Raw genomic sequence first — 20,905 nt, forward strand, 5'->3', positions numbered from 1 at the left:
ATAGTTGTTTTTTAAGTGCTGTATGGAAAAGTAAATTAGTAAAACAAAAAACAAAAAACAAAAAAAAATCCATTCCAGACTCAGTGAGGTTTATCAGACTTCTCAGAGCCCTCAATATGCATCACAAATCTCCTAGACCATGGAGAGTACATGTATGCAGCATCTCCCAAACCTACTGACACCAAGATCTCTTTTAGAGCATCTCAAAGGCCCAGTTGTTAAAAAAAATTTTAAAAATTAAAAAAAAGATCCCATTGGGATGTGCTGCTCTATAAAACAGTGCCTAAAACCCATATCCACCCCACAGAATTCTGTATACTGAAAACCTCCTCCATCCATGTGGCCAAAAGTCTTCCTCTCCTTCCCTATAGGAAATCTCCCCAGCCAGGCTACACTCAGTCTCACCTTCCCTATATCACTAATGCTAGCCTTCTCCTTATCTCCAAGCCTGATCCTTTTCAAACTTCAATTTCAGTTTGAGCTGAAATGGTGTAATGGAGTAATTATGAGAGATGGAGGTGACCAGAATCTCAACAAAGGCAATCCCTTCAAGAGACAGATGAGACAGCAAAGAATAGAAAGGTTGGCTTGCCCAAGTCACACAGCCAAACAGGGGAAGTGCTGGGACTAAGATTCCTAGTTCAAGGCTCTTTATGCTATATCAGTGGGTGGATCTGCTGGCAGGAACTCACTGAAAAAGACACTTTGCTGAGCCTCACTCCTCTCCTGAATCACGCTCACTTGAAAGTCAATTTTTTTAAAAGATCGCAAGATATCCTGATATTCCACCAGGCTTGGGAACCACCATACTATATAGCACCATCTCCCAAAGTAGGATCACATGTGTAGTCCAACCCAGCACCTGCTCCCAGTAATATTGAGTTGTTTGGATAAGTGAACTTATTTAATCCTCTGTTTCTGTACTAGAATGACTTGATTGGGCCAATTAACCTATAAGATCCCTTCCGGGAAATTGATTCTCTTATTTCCAAGTGCTACCTTAGTTATGCTCAGTGGTTACCCATCTATTCTGGCTGGCACTGTTCTCTCTAGCCTCTGAGCCTTTATAAAACTATTATTAAGGCCTAAATTACAACATGCTATATGATATAGCATCTTAGAATAATATTTCTGGAGTGTCTCCAACATGCCAGTTCCTCTACAAATGTTATTGCTAATGCTTGCAACAATCCTAAAGGTACTAATATCCCTATTTTAATATAAAGAAAAGAGGTATCTTTAATGTGAAATGGAAATTTCCAAGATCATACCACTTTTAAGCTGTGGACCTGGATTTCTAAACCAGGTCGGCCTCATTCCAGATGCTGTGCTCTGTCCACAAGGCCAGGCTGCTTTTGAATGTGAGTCATGTTTCCTCATTAAAAGTGAAAGCTCTCCTCATCATGGATCCCCTACAACACTAGCACCTAGCTGAGCATCAAGTAGCACTCAATAAATATTTGTTGACTTGATTAGTGGATTAACTCTCTCCTTCCACCTGGAGCACAGACCACATCTTTCCGATGCAAAAACATGCTAAACCCCTAGACCATCTGCAAATTTTCCATTAGCTCAGGGCAGAAAATTACAGCTGTGTAGACCGCACCTGTAGACTCAAGCTTAATTAATAGGCTTATCTTGGATTGAATGAGTTGCAGATACAGTACCCTAAGCAAAAGGCGCTGGGGAACATGTTGATGTGGAGAGGGCATGTTTCATTTCTCTTGTTTCATACTATTAAAACCATGTTAATGAAAATGTATTATTACTTAGTAATAATAATAAAGATGAAAATCCTCCCCCTCCTGATCCCTTACAAATGTTGTTTTTCATTTTGAATCCCAAATCTCCAGAGAGAAGTAGGAGGGAGTGTCACAAATCCAGATAATGATCTTAGGTATTGCACTGTTCATTTGGAGCTCTGATTTAGCGAAGCTGACAGATGTTGGGGAAAAACATGTCTAGCCTGAAAACTCTCTGGTGGCTGCCCAGCTGTGGCTGCAATTTGCCAACAGAGCTTCACATTCATTTAAATTCAAGATGTGACATGCAGAATCACCCTGCTCTAAAGGTAGAAGTTGAAGTGCCGTGACATTAGGAACTGACTCCAGCCTGATGCTTTGGGGTACTGACGTCCGTCTAACCACACAGCTCACACTGAAGTCCTTGAAATCACTGTCCTGATTATGTCCAGCTGTCTTGACGAAACCTGCCTTCATCATAACACGCTTACCATTACACCAGGAAAAAAGGGGGAAAAAACACCTTTGTGGTAACCACCATCATGTGACATTTCCTTTGTTCTCTCCCCCAGAGTAGTTTTAGAAAAGGGGAATGTTTAATTCATCTTTAAATAATACTGATTTCCCAAAAGGCAGTCTGAATTCATGTTTTTTTTTTTTTTTTCAAAATAAATAGGCAAGAGGCACCACGGGAAAAGACGCACTCTAGAGAGACAAAAAAAAACTTAAAGGGTGACCTTTGATGCCCTTGGACCTTAGTTTTCTCACCTGAAAATTTTCTAAAGGGCATTTTGATCTCAAAGGAGAAAATCCGCTAATTAAATATAAGGCAGAAGGCCAGCTCCTTCTCAGTGAGCTGAGGGTGGTCAGCCCTCAGCTCAGCCTTCAGAGAGCAGAGATGAAATGAAGACATTGCAAGAGGCTCATCTCTGGGCTCTAAACCCCAAATCAACAAATGAAGCCTGGATTTCAGAAACCCATAGCACAATATTTACAGCACCTAAATGTCCAACGTGTTTTCTGAGAAGCAGAAGGCTTCCTGCAATCTGGTATATGTGGCTTAGAATTTGAGTGCTAATTTTTATCACACTAAAGGCTGTGGTAAGGCAAAACTGAGGGAGGTACTTGTAAATGCAGTTAAACTAATTCCTAGAAGAAAAAAAAAAAAGACATCAATGGTTAATTTGTCACTGTAGATAACTTCTAACCACAGGTCTCTTAGAAATGCTGGTGTCCTAAACATGTTCTTGGAAACACGAGCCTCCTCACCCCTGAATCCCTCCCCAGCAAATAAATAAATGCATTGGCAAATAGGATTTGAAAAGAGCATTTTAATAAAAGAGGAATGACTTACAGGTCAATGATGTCAATGAGACAGTAGGACTGCGAGGAGACCACCAGCCCCCAGCTCCCACTCCTGGGTCATTACTAGGGCCTTGTGACTACCCTCTTGGGCTGCTATTTCCTTCTCACATTCTGGGCTCTAGCTATATTACAAATATTTTAAAAGTCAGCCATCTCATTTAGATGACATTAGTAGACCATTGTACCAGCAGCAGTGCTTCTATAAGCTCATCAAAATTCACCTGTGTCTCGATACAAAATGGGAGAACAAAAGTACTACTACAGGGTCAATTATCCATGAGAATGCCCAGAATTTGCATTGCACCTTTATTCTAAAAGGGCTTCAAAATCATCAGGGGAAGGCATCTACCTCTGATATAGCTGTGCAGAATGTTTACAAGGTAAAGGAAAGAGAGCAAAATCTCTCCCTCCCTTTGTCTTTATGAACCAGGAAACAAAAGCTCCAAAGTAGAGAGAGTTTATGTATCATGTTCAAGGTCAACCAGTCCATTCCTTCACTCCTTCATTCAACAAACATTCATGGGACATCTTCTTTGTGCCAAGTTCTGAGAATAAAAGGATGATTAGAACTCTGTCCTTTCCCTCAGAGAGGTTCCCAGGCTTGCTGGATGAATAGATTTGTGAAGAGATTATTATAGAGAGATACTGAAGCAATAATAATTAAGATGTATACAAGGAAGCACCTATTTACCTGGAGAGGGACAAAATCAAGAGTAGAACCTAAATTTTAAAAAACAAAACAAACCAAAAACCAAGCCATCTGTCTCCCAGATGAGTGGTTCTCAGCTCTAGCCACACACTGGAATCACCCAGGGTGATTTTCCAAGTACTGCTGCCCAGGACTTGCCACAGATCAGTTGAGTCAAGGTCTCTGGTATGGGGAACCTAAACCTTTATCTTTATAAAACCTTCTGCGACACAGTGTCACTTGATAACTACCATATTATCTTAGGCCAAGGCCATCTCCCCCAAAGCCAGTAGGTTATGTAACAGTGTAACGTTATCTATCTCTTTATGTGTGCCCCATCTCACCTTCTACATCATCAGCCCCTTCAGGACAGTCACGAGGGCTTTCAACTCTTCCACGCTCCGTTAAGTCCCCATGGAACCAAGCATACCGTAGTTACTAGATAAATATTCAATGAACACATCTACCTCAATGAAGAAGATAAGAAAAGGATGCTTGAACTTGTCCATGAATGTCTTAGTTCATAACTCAAAGACTGAGGTTCTGCCAACACAATAATGAAGTATAACTGGTGGATTTAGTTCAGCTGGATCAGAATGATGTGTATGATTACATGCAATGACTTGATGATCAGCCACTATCTGCTAATGAGTTTTTTCCCCTGGAAAAGTGAGAAACAAAAAGTGTTGCCCGAGAGAGCACGCTGCCAGGTGTCAGGGGGCAAAGGCCCTCGAGACAGCACGCTGCCATGTGTTGGGGGACAAAGGCCCTCGAGAGAGCACGCTGCCATGTGTCGGGGGACAAAGGCCCTCGAGAGAGCACGCTGCCATGTGTTGGGGGACAAAGGCCCTCGAGAGAGCATGCTGCCATGTGTCAGGGGGCAAAGGCCCTCAATTTCAGTGAAATGGGATTTTTTTTTTTTTTTTTAAATGAAGTTGATGGCCACCAGCTCTTAGCTGACAGTCAATGGCTATAGAGTGAAATGAACTCAGGCTTTTGTTGAATTAACTGCTGGTCATGCAAAACAGAAGCAACAGGGAAGCTGTGCCACGTTTGGGGTCCACTAAATCAGTCAGAGGTTTCCAGCACTCAAGTCTCCCTGACAATGGTGTCTGGGATCTGAACAAACAGGGGCTGCCGGCTGAGGCCTACCTGGTGAGAGGCCGCTAGGTCAGCTGACCACACCAACTCAGCTTCTCCTCTGCCAAAGACAGAGTGGAACTTTTCTGACTGAACTAAATCCTCCAAGCCTCATTAAATCACGCTTTAGTACCACATTGTTCGGCCATCACCGCTCCCAGCGTTGTATGTCAAACCTGTCCCCTCACCGTCTCAGATAATAAAATGTTTTATGGTTTTGCTGGATGATTGCTCCACGTCCCTTTTATTTTCAAAATGGCACATAATAAATACCCTCACAGAGGAAAGACTGATTTGATGGAAAACACTGCACTGGGTAGAGCCAAAAGCAATCAGGCTCACCCGGAAAAGATAGCACAGCCGGTGGGAGTTCTGGAGCCATATCATTTGCAAAATGTTTCCTCGGCCATTCATGAAAACTACAACTGGCAGGATGTGGCTCTATGCCCCCAAATAAGTGGCCTGTGACTCAGTCAGTCCAGCTGATTTTGTCCTCCATATGGTCAGTCCCAGCCAGGCTACAATGACTAACCGTGAATTCAGCCAACACTATCTTGTAGACTATTAAATGGACACATAGATGGCATGTAAAGGAAGCAGGGCCACTCATGGTCACCACAGGAGGGCCAGGGAGCATGTTGTCATTCTCGGCACATCTATGCCTTCCCACCGAAGCCTAATCGCATTGAGTCCACCATTTCATTGTCTGATAGCACAATTGCCATTCCCTCTCAAAAACCCCAATTTAGCTTATAAAGGAGGAACCTGTTATCTCTAATCGAGAACATATGGAAGTCTGATTCAACTTCAGTATGATTTTTTTGATAGCCCAATTCAATTATTTTAATAATGCATAGGCTTGGGTTTCAATCCAACCCAGTTCAGTCGACTTTTAGAAAATGAAACTTTGATGCCTTTTTGTAAAAATTAGCATTCGACTTTGGTTTTAGGTTCCTGAATTGGCATGATAGATTCCATTTTGGCTGTGGAGTTTCAGTTAAATGCTTTGTTATAGTCAGACTCATTATCTTGGATATCAACATGCTTGTGAATTGTATCCTCAGTAGCATGATCACTGGCAGTAGGTTCTGCATATAATTTAGCGAAGAGTTAGCGTCACTTCTCAATTTAAGAGTTACAAGTGGATATTTCTATACCTATGTATTCAATTCAGGTGTATTTAAATACTTTTTACCATTATCATTTAGAACTGTGAGGTCATCCTTAAGATAACTTGGAGACATATGATTTATCCAGAGAACTGTCTATTTTGCTTCCTAGCATTAAATGCAAATGTCAAACATCTTTGAATGGTGAACAGATGCATTTATTAGTGGTCATTAATGACCATCTTTAATCAATGACACTATCTTTTTAAGGAAACAAATGAGTCCAGTTTGTCTTGTAAGTAAGAGATAATTCATTAATGAGATTATTGCTCTTCCCAAGCTAGGACATTAGAAAGTAACTGGTAAAATGAACCTTCTTTGCCAAGATCCTACCAGTCAAACAAAAGCAAATATTTCTCTATCACAAGTCTATCAGAAGTCTCAGCTCCAATACAAAAACCTTCTTTAAAGTAAAAGAGGTTTGCCTCAAGTAAAACCAGCCAGGGGCTGTGTGTTGGAGGGCAGGGGCACAGCCACTTGAGCTGCTGGCTTTGTATAGAATATCAGTACCATACCAAGGGGCCAAGTCACTCACAGTTAGCATCACAGGCCCCTTATCCATTGAATACACAGGACAATAAGCACCAATCAGCCATCACCTCAAAAAGCTAAACATACCTCCCAGGAAGCCCTCAGACACTTTCAAGAAATTAAAAATAACAAGTCATATTTGCATAACTTTCCTAGACTGTGCCCCACAATTGGAAAACAAGAAAGAAGCTTGAAGATCCCAGCAGACTGGAGGTCTTACAAGCTTCCCTTCTTCTGTGGTACATCCACAGGCATTGAGAGGGAGCAGATGGTTCGTGCTGTTGCATGGGAGGTGGTATTGATGTGGGGTGGGGTGCTGGCCAGTGCAGCTGTGGGCACCTTCTCTGTGCCTCTGGGTGGCTTTTTATTTCCTTTTAGGGCATTGTGATATTATCCTTCTGTCTTTGCATATTCTGAATATGAGTATTTTGTAAGATATGTGTAGTCTGAATAGAAATTTTAAATTTTGATGAAGTCAATTTCCCCCAAATTAACCAATAAATGTAATGCAATCCAAATCGAAATTCCATTTGGATTTTCTGAGACACTCAACAAATGTAACCTAAGATTTAGGTGAAGAAGTAAATATTTATGCATAGTTAAGTTGACCTTTAAGAAAGAGTGTTTGACCTAGCAGACTTAAGGCACTCTTTAAACAGTAATAACAATATGTTTTGGGTTCAAGAAACTCAGAAACAGAATCATAGATACATAGGAACCTATTTTGCAATAAATGTGGCATCAAAAATCAATGGGGAAAACAGATGGTTTAGTACATACTGTTAGAAAAACTGCGTGACTATATAATGGAAAATAAACTGGATCCTTTCCTAACACTACGTACAGAGAGAAACTCTAGATGAATTAAAGATATGAATATAAAAGGTAAGAAGACAAAGTTTCTTGTAGAAAACAGATTTTCTTTGTAATCTAGTGTTGGGAAAGACTTCTTAAACAAAACTTTAGAAGCATAAACAATTAGACAAAAGAATTGATTAATTTGATTACATTAAATGTAAATATTTCTGTTCAGCAAAATAAACCATAGGAAAAATTAATAATTAACCAACAAAATAGGAGAAGATATTTGCAGTGTCTAAAGTTGGCAAAAATGCTAATAAATAGAATATCTAAGAAATGCCTGTAAGTCAATAAGCAAAAGACAGAAACTATAATAGGAAAAAAAAAAAAAAGGGCAAAATATGTGAGTAGGCAATAATACAGAAGAACACTTCGAAAAGGCAACTTGCACATGATAAAATGTACCAAAAATGGTAACCCAAGAGCACACCCTTTTTCTAAAAATGCTTATTACTTTCTACCTATTAAAACACCAAAATGGGAAAGGTAAATGAATCCAAGCATTAGGTGGGGATGTGAGGACACAGGAACACTCATCCACTGTGGCTAAAGGAGTAGTGAGATCAATCAGCACTACTTACTCAGACTAGACACATGCATTCCCTGTGGTCCAGAAATTCTAGTCTTGAATAGAATGTAGAGTGTACATCCCCACACGGATACATAAGGAGACATATTGTAGGGTAAACATTGTAGCACTGCTCGGGAAACAGGATTTGGGCCAATTGGGAGTTCATCACTGAGAGAGTTAATACAATCGAGATTACTAACAAAACCAAAACCTGGATTTTTGGAAAGAACAATATTGACAAAGTAGTAGCAGTATTGAACAAGAAAAAGACAAGGCACAAATACACATTTTTAGGAATAAAAAAAGAAGATATAACTACATGCAGTAGATATTTTTTTAAAAATAAGAATATTATAAACAACTCTAAGCCAAATAAATTTGAAAACTTAGATAAGATTAACAAATTCCTAGAAAAGTTCCTGGAAATCAAAAACTTTAATAATCTTAAAACTTTTTAAAAAAAACTTGAATCATCAGTTTAAAATCTTCCCATGCAGAAAACACAGAAGGTTTTGCCAGCGAGTTCTACCAAATATTCAAGGAACAAATAATTTCAGCCTTACAAAAATCTACCTCAGAGTTGAGCAAAAGGGAAATACTCCTTAATTCAATGTATAAGATTGGCAGCATAACTTCAATTCTGAAACCTGCAAAGACAGCTTAAGAAAACAAAATTATGGTGGATCACGAGGTCAGGAGTTCGAGATCAGCCTGACCAACATGGTGAAGCCCCTTCTCTACCAAAAATATAAAAATTAACCGGGCGTGGTGGTGAGCGCCTGCAATCCCAGCTACTCAGGAGGCTGAGGCAGGAGAATCACTTGAACCCAGGAGGCGGAAGTTGCAGTCAGCTGAGACTGCACCACTGTACTCCAGCCTGGGAGACAGAGTGAGATTTCGTCTCAAAAAAAAAAAAAGAAAAAAAGAATTAATAACAAAGTTAAACCAATCTGCTAAATACAAAATCAGTATTCAAAAATCAATTGAATTTCTGTCTATCATCAATGACATTTGGAAAATGTGATTTTTAAAATGATATTCATTCTGCTATCCCCCCAAAAATATAAGGTACTGAAAATAAGACTGATAAAAACATGCTAAATATTTACCAAAAATATGAAACTCTATTGAACAACATTAAAGAGCTAAAAAAAAAAAAAAAAGTGGATAGACACTATGTTCATGGGTTGAAGAACTCAATATTGCAAAGATGTCAATGGTTTCCAAATTGATTTAGAGATGCAATGTAATTTTACTAAAAATTACTGCAGTTTAATTATGGAACTTGACAAACGGATTCCAAAATGCATATGGAAATGCAAAAGCCAAAGAGTAGGCAAGACATTCCAGAAGAACGCAGTGGGGTAGTTGATGTAACACACATGAAAAAATATTATAAAACTATAACAATTAAGACTGCATGTAAGGGTGGCATCTGATTATATAGGGCCTGAAGTTTAGGTAGCTTGGGCATACTTCTACATAAAATAATACAAAATTATAAATATTAGATTCAGGATTCATGCAAATGGGGGGTGCTGAAGTGAGGAGGTACTGAGGTTTAAGCTTCTTTAGCTACTGGTAAATCAACATTCAGCTGCATAGTAATGGTGCTGGAATAAACAAATATTCCAATGAAACAGATTTAAAAGCCCAGAAACAGACCCGCGCGTATGTATGGACACTTAATTCAAGGCTGAGATATAATTGTAGATCAGTTGAGAAAGGATGAACTTTTTAATGCTGGAATAATTATTAATATTTCTCTAGAGGCTTCCTCATACCATAATCCAAAATCAATTCCAGATAATTAAAATTTTAGATGTGGGAGGCAAACACATAAAACATAGAGAGGAAAATATTGAAAAAAGTATTGTTATTATCTTAGGGCAGAGAAGACTTCTTAAAACACAATATGTAAAAAATACAGAGAAAAAGATTTTAAAATTTGACTATATGAGTATTCTGCTCAGTACCTGGGTGACAGGATCAATCATACCCCAAATCCCAGAATCACAAAATATACTCATGTAACAAACCTGTGCATGTACCCATGAATCTATAAAGTTGAAATTATTTTTTTAATTGGACTATGTTAAGTATGAGTTTGCATCAAGAGACAATATAAAGAAAGTAAAGAAACAAAATACAAATTGAGAGACTATACTTTCAAATATACTTAATTGGCAAAGGATTACTATTCCAATATATAATATTTCATCACTATAAAATGCACTTTTCTTTCATATTTAACATCTAATTAAGATGCATCTTACAATCAACACTGTCACAATTTAATTGCTAGCGTTTTTTTTCTTAGTGTAAATAAAATAGCAGCACCTCTTACAATAAGTATTCTCCTAAATTCAATGAAATATACTATCAAGAACTACAGATCAACACATAATGAAAGGCCAACAAAAGTCAATCAAAAATGGACAGAATATTTGAACAGGTACTTCACAGAAACAATAATTTGAATACCCTATAAATATGTGGGGGAAATGCTCAGCCTCATTAGTAATTAGGGAAATGCAAATTAAAACTATAATGAAATATTGCTTCATACATGCCAGATTAACAAAAATTAAACGTTTGACAACATCAAGTGCTAAAGAGGATGTAGAACAACTAAAAGGTTTAAACTCTGCTCCTGGGAGCATAAATTTGTACAATTACTTTGGAGAACATTTTGGCTTTTTCTAGCCTAAGATGCATACAACCTACGACTCGGAAATTCCAACTCTAGGTTCATACTCAAGATAAACTCTCGCACATTTGTACAGGGGACATGTACAAAGCGTGTTCATAACAGTACTATTTGTAAGAGCCGTGTTCATAACAGTACTATTTGTAAGAGCCGAACCTAGAAACAACCCACAGATAAATAAATGTGGGGTAGTCTCAGAATAGGATGTTATACATCAGCAAAATTGAATGAATGATAGCCCTATTCACTTACAAGGAATAATCTCATGAACATAATATTGAGCCCAAAAAGAGTAAGTTGCCAAATGCTTACAGGATGACTCCTTTTGTAAACAATGAAAAGCATGCAAAACTAAATACTATATTATTTATGCTGCAAATACATATTTTGAAGCCATAAAAAAGCAAGACAATCCTGAACACAATATTCACAATCATGGTTGTATCTAAGGGTCAAGGGAAAGAGAAGGATTAGGAAGCAACACTTCCAGGTTTTAGAGATCATTAAAATATTCAGTTTTTAAAATAGGGTTGTTAATATACATAAGTTCTTTGTATTGTTATTCTTTTTACTCCATACTTATTATATGTGTTATTTTAGCATTTACTTAATATTTGATTTCTTACATTACAAAAAATTAAGGTCTTCACATCTAACCCATTTCTTTACCAATATATTGTACAATCCTGATGAAAATCAATCATAAGTACATTTCACTCCCTAATATTAATGGCAGAGTCACGTGGAAATGGGTTAAGGCCAGTGTGTTCTTTCAAAGAAGGCAAATAGGTCTTTGGGTGTACTGGAAATATTTTGTTTAATATAATACATATGAAACATATTTTTGTGCTAAATGGAATAAGTGTTAGTTATCTAGAAAATTCACTCATGTAGATAGATTTGAATACTCATGATGACAGATGAAGTGTTTAAAATAAACTCATTATAAATAAAAGTTGTCATTTTTTCCACGTCCAATGGGAAGCACTTCCACTTTGGAAAACACTAATCTTTTTAAGAAACGAATAAAATAAACTGGATCTCTCAAAAACTCACAAATATGGATTTCTCAATCTTACTCTCCCCTCCTTGCCCTTCACTCAGCCCAGAAGTCAACTTTTGACAAACATGTTCAGAAAGAAATTTGCCAGAAATTCAAAGTCATAGAACCCTTATTCAAGAAAAATCAAACCATAGAGGAAGGTTTTCCATGGTAAAATTGAACACTAACTTTGTGCCATGTTTCATGCAGAATGCTGGAGATGAAACAGGCAAACCAGACAGGGTCCCACACTTAGGAAGCTTACAGTCTAGTGAGGGAGACAGTCGTTAATCAAAGAATCACTCGGATCACAGTGAAGATGGTGGAGATACCCATCACTTGAGATTGTGAGAGCATAAAATAAAGAGAAATGGCCTAGTCAGGGATGACTGAGCCGAACTATGAAGGAAAAGTAGGCATGATCTAGGCATGTGTATTATGGAGAGGGGGCAATGAGAGACAGTGGAAAGAAAATTACAGGCAAAAGGAGCAAATAATGCAAAGACACTACAGTAGAAATTGCACATGGTTTATAACCAGTAATCACACCAAGGAGAAATATAAGACAATAATAATAAATAAGTATACAGTAGTTATGTGAGTAAATAGCATGTTAAACTATTGAACAAATGACAGCTATTTCTTATCTAGACTTCAGTGATCATAACTAACATTTTTATGTTATGGACAACATTTGACTATGTACTTTACAGTTTCAATTCAGAGTATACTTGGGAATATATGAATATTTACATGGTGAACTCAAGAATAAAAAGTAAAAATAATGGCAAAAAATTGGTGCATTTAAAATTGGTGGATGATATGGTTTGGCTGTGTCCCCACCCAAATCTCATCTTGAATTGTAGCTCCCATATTTCCCATATGTCATGGGAGGGACCAAGTGGGAGGTAATTGAATCATGGGGGCAGGTTTTCCCTTGCTGTTCTCATGATAGTGAATAAGTCTCATGAGATCTGATGGTTTATAAAAGGCAGTTCCCCTGCATATGCTCTCTTGCCTGCCACCATGTAGGACATGCCTTTGCTCCTCCTTTGCCTTCTGTCATGATTATGAGGCATCCCAATCATGTGAAACTGCGAGTCCCTTAAACATCTTTCTTTTATAAATTACTCAGTCTTGGGTATCTCTTTATTAGCAGTGTGAGAACAGACTAATTCAGTAGATTTTGTATTATCATACTTAACATCTGAAAGTAATTCATCTCAAGCACATAAAGCCTAAATTCATTTGTTCAACACTCCACAGAAGTATAGTCATTCACACATTCATCAGATATTTAATGAATGTCCAGTATGTGTCAGACAAGGTGACAGACAAGAGATATATACAGATGAATAGATACAATGTTCCCGTCAAGGATCTTGCTGTTACGTGGTGAATTAGTCAACAAAGAAAAAAGTCACACGGAAGACAGGAAGGAGGAAGGAATTAGGGGATTTCTGGGCTTGATATATCCTTAAAGATTTGGAATAATATAGAATGTGTTAAGAGCAAACAGTGCACAGGAAGAAACAAAGCCAATTGGAAACATGAGGAAAAAACAACAGCTGTCTAAGAAAGAAAACGTAATCATACTTGACTCTGAAGTATAAGATATTCAAATACTCATAATAATGTAATCACTTCATTACTATAACACGAAAAAAGCTCTTTTCAAAGAATGGAGAGAGAAGGATCGGGGAGTAGAGTATAAGTGGTAAATGATCACAGCAGAAAGAGAATAAATAATTTCTGAAGTTGATAGACCAATAAATAACAATAACCATACACAGAAACAGCTAGAAAAATTTCAGGCCGGGCATGGTAGCTCATGCCTATAATCACAGCAGTTTGGGAAGCCAAGGGGGGTGGATCACTTGAGGTCAGGAGTTCAAGACCAGCCTGGCCAACATGGTGAAACCCCATCTCTACTAAAAGTACAAAAATTAGCTGGGCGGGGGGTGGAGGGACACCTGTAATCCCAGCTACTTGAGAGGCTAAGGCAAGAGAATTGCTTGAACCCAGAGGGCAGAGGCTACAAAGGAGCCAAGATCATGGCGCTACACTCCAGCCTGGGCAACAGAGCGAGACTCTGTGTCAAAAAAAAAAAAAAAAATTCAAAGTGGTTGCCTCTGTGGGGTGGGACTGAGATGACTGCGAGTGGGCAGCTCCCACTGCCTTGTACACTTTGCAGTGTTTGATGTTTTTTATGATATTCATCTATTACAGTTGACCCTTGAATAATAAATATGGGAGTTAGGAGCACTGATACTCTGAACAGTCAAAAATTCACTGCTTATAACTTTTGACTCCCCAAAATGTAATTACTAATAGCCTACTATTGACCAGATGCCTTACTGATAACATAAATGTTGATTAACACATATTTTATATGTTATTTGTATCATATACTGTAGTCTTACAATAAAGTAAGCTGTAGAAAAGAAAATTATCATTTTCATAAGAAAATCATAAGGAAGAGGAAAATATATTTACTGTTCATTAAGTGAAAGTGGATCATCACAAAGATCTCCATCCTCATCATCTTCCATTGAATAATCGGAGGAGGAAGAGAAAGAATTGTTCTTGCTGCCTTGGAGATGGCAGAGCGGGGAGAAAATTCACATATAAGTGAACCCAGGCAGCTCCAACCCATGTTGTTCAAGGATCAACTGTACTTTGATCATTTTTGAATGAATGCTATTTTAAGAGAGACTATTACAATGCAAGGGCTATATAATCTTATAAGCTGCAGCATATCAATCAATAAATAAGCAATAATAGGTGATCATGGTTTTATTAGGGAGATACAATGGGACTAGAAGAAAGGAAGCATGGGTCCATAAAAGGCTGTTTGAAAACCCTGCTCTAGAAATCAGCCCATGTGGGTCCCCAGCTAGAGAATAATAATATGACCATTTCCATTTTCAGTGAGAGCCATGGGATTCCACACTCCGGTTGCTCTTCTATCTGGTGGGATTTTCTCAGCCCCAGGTCTCTAAGAGTGGCTGCTCTGCTGTATTTCCATAACTGTGTGCCCACTCTGTACATGAGCTAGACAACTCTGAGGACATTGTCCAAATGTGAAACACACAAGCTGGCACAGCAAAGAGGCTGGCACATAAACCCTGCCACTTACCTAATGTTGCTGCTGTCTTCTCATGAGAAATTACTATATAATCCAGTGCTAGCTCCCACATTTTGCAGAATGATAAACTCACCAGAAAAAACAAAAACATAGGCTTTTTTGGTAAAGTCACTGGATATGTTCAATTGTTCTAGAAAGTTATCCTAGGAAAGATTTGTCCTAAGAACATTTCCTTCTTTGTGGAAGGGAAAGCAAAGATAGGCTCATTCTTAAGATGCTGATGGCCAATTCAGCCCCCTCCAGAGAGCAATGCAGTCACTCACCTGTCTTGGGGAAAGGTATGCATTTAGAGTGAATCTCTCTCTTGGATTCTATATACGAAAAACCATTTACCTTTGGGTGATTCTAAGGTATTTATCAACCCACTTGCCTTCTCTCATCTATTCTGCTTCCTCTGGGCCCAGAAGCATTAATGGAAAGCTACTGATCATGTTGAGTGAAATGCTGAAAAGGTTACTGAGAGTCAAAGGGACCCTGCTATGAAGGGGCAGGAAAAGCAGTCAGGCTTCCAACTCAATCAGGGATTTATCTTCAGAGAAAGGTGCTATGTATTGACAAGGGCTACTTCCATTCTTCTCAAAGGAAAGGGAGGCAGTGGCTCACCTCTGCCCAATGCCAAAGCTTCCCAAAGAGGGGACCTAATAAGAGTTTGGAAAGTTTTGCTCAGTCTCTGTAGCTTTTAAATGACTAACCTGTCTTATTTTAAGTTACACCCACTGTTTTCCAGTTCAAAAGTCAGCTTTGTCCTATGGATACATGGCAAGGAAGATAGAAAAGGATAAGGATGAGTCTCTTTGGGAGTGGAGAGGTGGCCACAGCAACCCAGATAGGAACAAAACCCCCTTCAAAGATGGAATGGAGGGGTGGCCACAGCAACCCAGATAGGAACAAAACCCCCTTCAAAGATGGAATGGAGGGGTGGCCACAGCAACCCAGTTAGGAACAAATTCCCTTCAAAGATGGTGTGGAAGGGCAGTCACAGCAACCCAGATAGGAACAAAACCCCCTTCAAAGATAGCAGAGTTTCAAAATGTTAGATTCTTGGCAGGCAAGGAAGGAAGCTTGATCTATGTTTTCTTTGCAATAAACTTTTTGTTCATCCGCAGTCAAAATGCCTGCCAATACCATCAGGGTAAGTTGCTAGAGACATTGCAAGATTCCGAACGAGAGGGCAATAAAATGTACGTACAGCAGTCCCTTCTTCTCTACGGTTTTGCTTTCCAAAGTTGCGGCTACCCATAGTCAACCACAGTCTGAAAATATTAAATGGAAAATTCCAGAAGTAAACAATGCATAAGTTTTACCTTGCTCATCATTCTGAGTCTCATGATGAAATCTTATGCCATCTCGCTCCATCCAGCCTGGAACATGAATCATCCCTTTGTCCAGTATTTCTATGCTGTATACACTAGCTGCCCATTAGTCACTTAGTAGCTGCCATGGTTATCAGATTGAAAAAATATAGTATTTATAGCTTTGGTACTACTCACAGTCTCAGGCATCCACTGGGGGTCTTGGAACATATTCCCTGAAGATAAAAAGAAACTATTGTATGAGAAAACAATTAAGGAAGCAATGTGCTTCAGAAAGCACATGGATGTGTCCAAGTCCTGATTTCAGCACAAAGCCCTTTGCTCCAGGAGGTCTTCCAGGTGGCCCTCTTCCATCATTCATCCTTACTCAGGAAATTAAAACATGACTGTCAGGAGTGCCCAGGCATTCCTCATTCAACCAAAACAATTTAAGAGGACGTTAGGATTCCCTCATATTCTCAAAAGCTGACCAAAATTTATTTTCATTCCCTCACTCATTTGAGTTATCCACAGGACACCTTCTCAACAGGCACTTCTCTTCACCCAGAACTCTCTCTGCCCTTTACCTGCTCATCCCAGACCTTGCTGATGTATCACTTCCTTCCAGGAAACCTAGCCTGCCCCCCATAGGTTCAAGGGAAGCATCCCTGATACATACTCCATTACATCCCACACTTCCCCAGTTAGAAGTATTGTAATACTTGCCAATCTCTCCAGCGAGGCCATACATTTCATAGCAATCATGTCTGCCAGTCAGGGCCTGGCCCACTGTAGGCATGTAATAAGTATCTGTGGAATGAGTAAATGTGTACTACAGAATGGCACTACATCTGACACTATGAAAATATAAGGATGAATTCTTTCCCTGAGCTCAGGGTCAGGCAGCTGGGATGAGAAATAGCAAGCAAATACACCAATTACTATTTGCCAGGCACTGTTTCAATTGCATTGCATGTATTAACTCAACCACTGAATTTTCGCTATGACCCTATAAGGAAGGTACTACTACCATCTACATTTTGCAAATAAGGGGACCGAAGCAGAGAATATCTTGCCTAGGCTTCCACGGATAATTGGTGGCAGAGGCAGGATAAAAGCACAGGTGGTTGGCTTCCAAGTCCAAGTCCTTAACGACTTTGCCACGTTGCTGAGCTGCCTCTCAGGTCCCCAAATGAGGACAATACACAGTACTAGGCACGCCCGACATGTGCCTAAAGTGAGGTATGCAGTGCTCCAGAAGACAGAAGAGAGAAATTAATTCCAGTCGAGAAAATTTCTGAGGTCAGACCTTAGCAACTCCCCTCATCCTCTCACCCTTCCTCCCACCTCATAGGTTCTGCAAGCAGCCAACTTTGGAACCAAGTGCAAGGCCTCAGAACCAATCAACACCCAATCAACACCCAATCAAACTCGGTGCCCAAGATGTAAACGGAAAGTTGAAGACCTAATTCTAATAAATTTCAGCATGTGGCCATAAATTGCTTTGTGAGTGGAGCTGGTAAAAACCCTTTACCTCCCAAATGAGAGAAATATTGCTTGCTAAATATTACACAATGGCACAACCTGACATAAGGTATATTTTAAAAGAAAGGCCTCTTGTCCTGACCCCTATATTTACAGACTTAAAAATTGAAAAGATTTAAGATGAGGATTTTTTTTTTAATATTTGGCTTTTCTTGTCTTTCATGGCTTTGAAAATAAAGTGGCAATTCATGGCCATAATGGGTAATTCCACAGTGTGCCTTATAAAGAATAAGGAAGAAGGAGTCCTTCATATTTGGTATTCCTATGTTCCTGCAGGGCCAGAGCCCGTGACCTTGTGACCTGCAGCTGCTAATGGGAAATACCAAAGCCTGCTCATTCTCCTTTTCCCTCAGCATTTTGAAAAGACAATGAAAACATTCCTTAGCATCTGGTCTCCTTAACCCCATCCTACGAACAGCTGGTTCTATCTTTGAAGAGGCCAACATTTGTTATTATAATAAATACCATTTTCATACTTCTTGGGAATAAGAGTGGCTGAGGGGAACTGAAGAAAGATTCTGTAAGGTGGAAAACAAGAGAGAAGCTGAACTCCATAATGCGTAGTCACTGTGTTTGGGGGCATAATAGGATTCACTGAGAACAACCATTTTAAGTAAACTTCATAAAGTTGAAATTTTTAAATTAAGGTTTTAGACTTCGGTACTTCAAACATTCAATTGTCCTTCCTCATTCATTTAAACTTCAGAAAAAGCAAAAATGGTACTTACTTTTTCCTCCAGAGGAAAGTGTGATATCCTCATGAAGGGACAAACGTGTACTTGGTAGAACTGGTACAGCATTGTGATATGGAGAAAGTCAAAACAGAGTGAAGAGGTCAAAATAGAGATAGCACTGGGATTTCCCTTTAAACTCTCTTTTGCTTTTCCGGGTAAGTTTCACTCTCTGAGAATACTACTCCTCTTCTTCCAAAACCCGTGCCAAAATAAAACCTCTCCTTAACTTTCACTCTAGGCTGTCAGGCAGAAACCGTCATGATGCAGAGTCTATAATTACTTTTTTTTTTTTTTTTTTTTTGGCAGAACCTCACTCTGTTGCCCAGGCTGGAGTACAGTGGTGCTATCATAGTTCACTGCAGCCTTGAACTCCTCTCAAGTGATCCTCCCACCTCAGCCTCCTGAGCAGCTGGGACTGCAGGTGTGTGCCACCATGCCCAGCTAATTTTTTTAATATTTATATTTTGTAGAGATGAGGTCTTGCTATGTTGGCCAGGCTGGTCTCAAACTCCTGGCCTCAAGCAATCCTTCACCTCAACCTCCCAAAGGACTAAGATTACAGGTATGAGCCACTGCAGTAGCCTATGATTCGTTTTAAAGCTTCTTTTCATTGTCCAATGAGCTAATCATCTCTTTCCTGGTTGTCAATTCATCCTTTTAGAAGTTACTTTTTCCTCACTGCCATCATCATCATCATCACCATCATCACTATCAGGGCTGCCATTTGCAGAGTGTTAACAGGCATCATTTCCTATATACGTTGTTTCATTTACCCCTGAGTGCAGCCCTCTGAGACAGGCAGTGCTACTCTCACTGGAGCTGAGCCTCCAAGAGATTGGTAACTTGCTTAGGATCGTAAAGATCAGATACAGGATTCAAATCCAAGACCAGTGCTTCTAGCATCCTGGAGGCATTCAGATGGGCTTCAGTGGTATCCACCCCCTCACAGCCTGATGGGGACAGCTGTGGTCATTTAGAATACTGGGAGGGACAAAGTAGAACTTGGTCTCCTTTCCAGTGTAGAAGAAGAAACACAGGAAGTTGGAAAGTCACCAGTTTCCCAAGAGGAAAGGTACCTTAGCAGAGCTTCTCAAACTTTGCTGTACAAACAAATCATCTGGAAAACTTGCTTAAATGCGGATTCTGATTCAGTGGGTCTGGATGGGCCTGAGAGTCTGCATTTTTAACTGGCTCCCAGGTAATGCATATGCTGCTGGTCTGTGGATCACACTTTGAGTAGCAAAACCCTCAAGAACATCTATTTCAACCTCCTGCCTGATACGTGATTATTCTGCACAGGCTCTGCAAAGACTAAAAAAATTCAGGAGTAGTGGGGAAGGTTGATGACCCAAAATCTCCCAGAAATACTGGGCCTCTGCTTCTGAAATGAAATTTATTTTTATATCAGCAGTTCAGTAAGTTCAAAACTTATACTATGAGTTTACTACGAATGAGAGTTACCGATCTACATTTCATTTTATGTTCAGGCAGTATCGAAACGGGACTAGAAGTAGCCCCAAAAATGCATTTGGTAATGGAAAAACACACTGATGCTTAACTTGTGTTGTGACACATGAAGCTTTAATTATTTACCAGTTCTTAATGCCTGATTCATAATTAATACCAGAATGCACTTCTCTCCCTAGCTGCTCCTTGATTGCTGCCATGGCTATGGGATTAGCATATCAAGATCAAATTCATCTTTTCTTAGGAAACCCATGAATATGTATCCAGCTCATTGAAGGAGAAGTTTAGAATGCAATTTGCCAAAGCATTAAGAAACTAATAGGAAACGAAATTGATAATGGTCACCTTCTTAATTTGAATTAATTTCATTAAATTTAAATTAAAAATTAATGCAGCTGGAAAGTTTAAATGGGTCCTACCCACACTGACAAAATAGCAAAATTGTCTGCAACTTTTAAAATGTCCCTTGTGAAATGATTAGAAGCAATTCTAGCTTTGTCCATAATAGCATAATTTGTTAAAGCATACAGATTGTCCCTGAAATTTTACCTTCTAGAAATCCAGAATAGCAATCGCTCTCATTAAAAATCCTCTTCTCAGAATTGGAATTAGCAGGCCTGGTGACCCAGCCAATAAAAACATTTCCTTCATCCCGAATTCCTCGCCTATAGGCAAACTGCTTTTACCCTCAGAACTAAATGCAGAATGAAGCAGATGTTTTTAAAGTATATCCGTGACATTCTTACTATGATCACCTTTCCGGGAAATTTGGAGGCTTTTCTCAATAACAAGTAGAGGATTTAGAAAAACAAACAACATTAATTTAGGCTTCCAGTTTGAAACATGAAGGCAAATTTGCATTTTGAATGTTTGGCTGTGTCTTGCCTACATTTTTAGTGC

At 39.1% G+C, this 20,905-nt stretch overlaps 1 protein-coding gene across 2 annotated transcripts in view; it reads right to left on the minus strand.

The window, feature by feature from the left end:
• Positions 1-18,619, minus strand: part of LOC105485606 (olfactomedin 4) — a 74,229-nt gene extending 55,610 nt beyond the window's left edge. The window contains exon 1 of one of the 2 annotated variants that reach the window (XM_071081271.1): positions 18,533-18,619. In XM_071081271.1, coding sequence (XP_070937372.1) covers positions 18,533-18,604 — 72 coding nt within the window. In that variant the 5' untranslated portion in view covers positions 18,605-18,619. Of the gene's footprint in view, positions 1-16,457; positions 16,490-18,532 lie in introns of those variants that run through there. The other variant, XM_071081274.1, reaches the window with a different exon arrangement.
• Positions 18,620-20,905: the final 2,286 nt, after the last annotated feature.

Source organism: Macaca nemestrina, chromosome 16 (assembly GCF_043159975.1).
Source record: "Macaca nemestrina isolate mMacNem1 chromosome 16, mMacNem.hap1, whole genome shotgun sequence".
NCBI classification, from domain to species: Eukaryota; Metazoa; Chordata; class Mammalia; order Primates; family Cercopithecidae; genus Macaca; species Macaca nemestrina.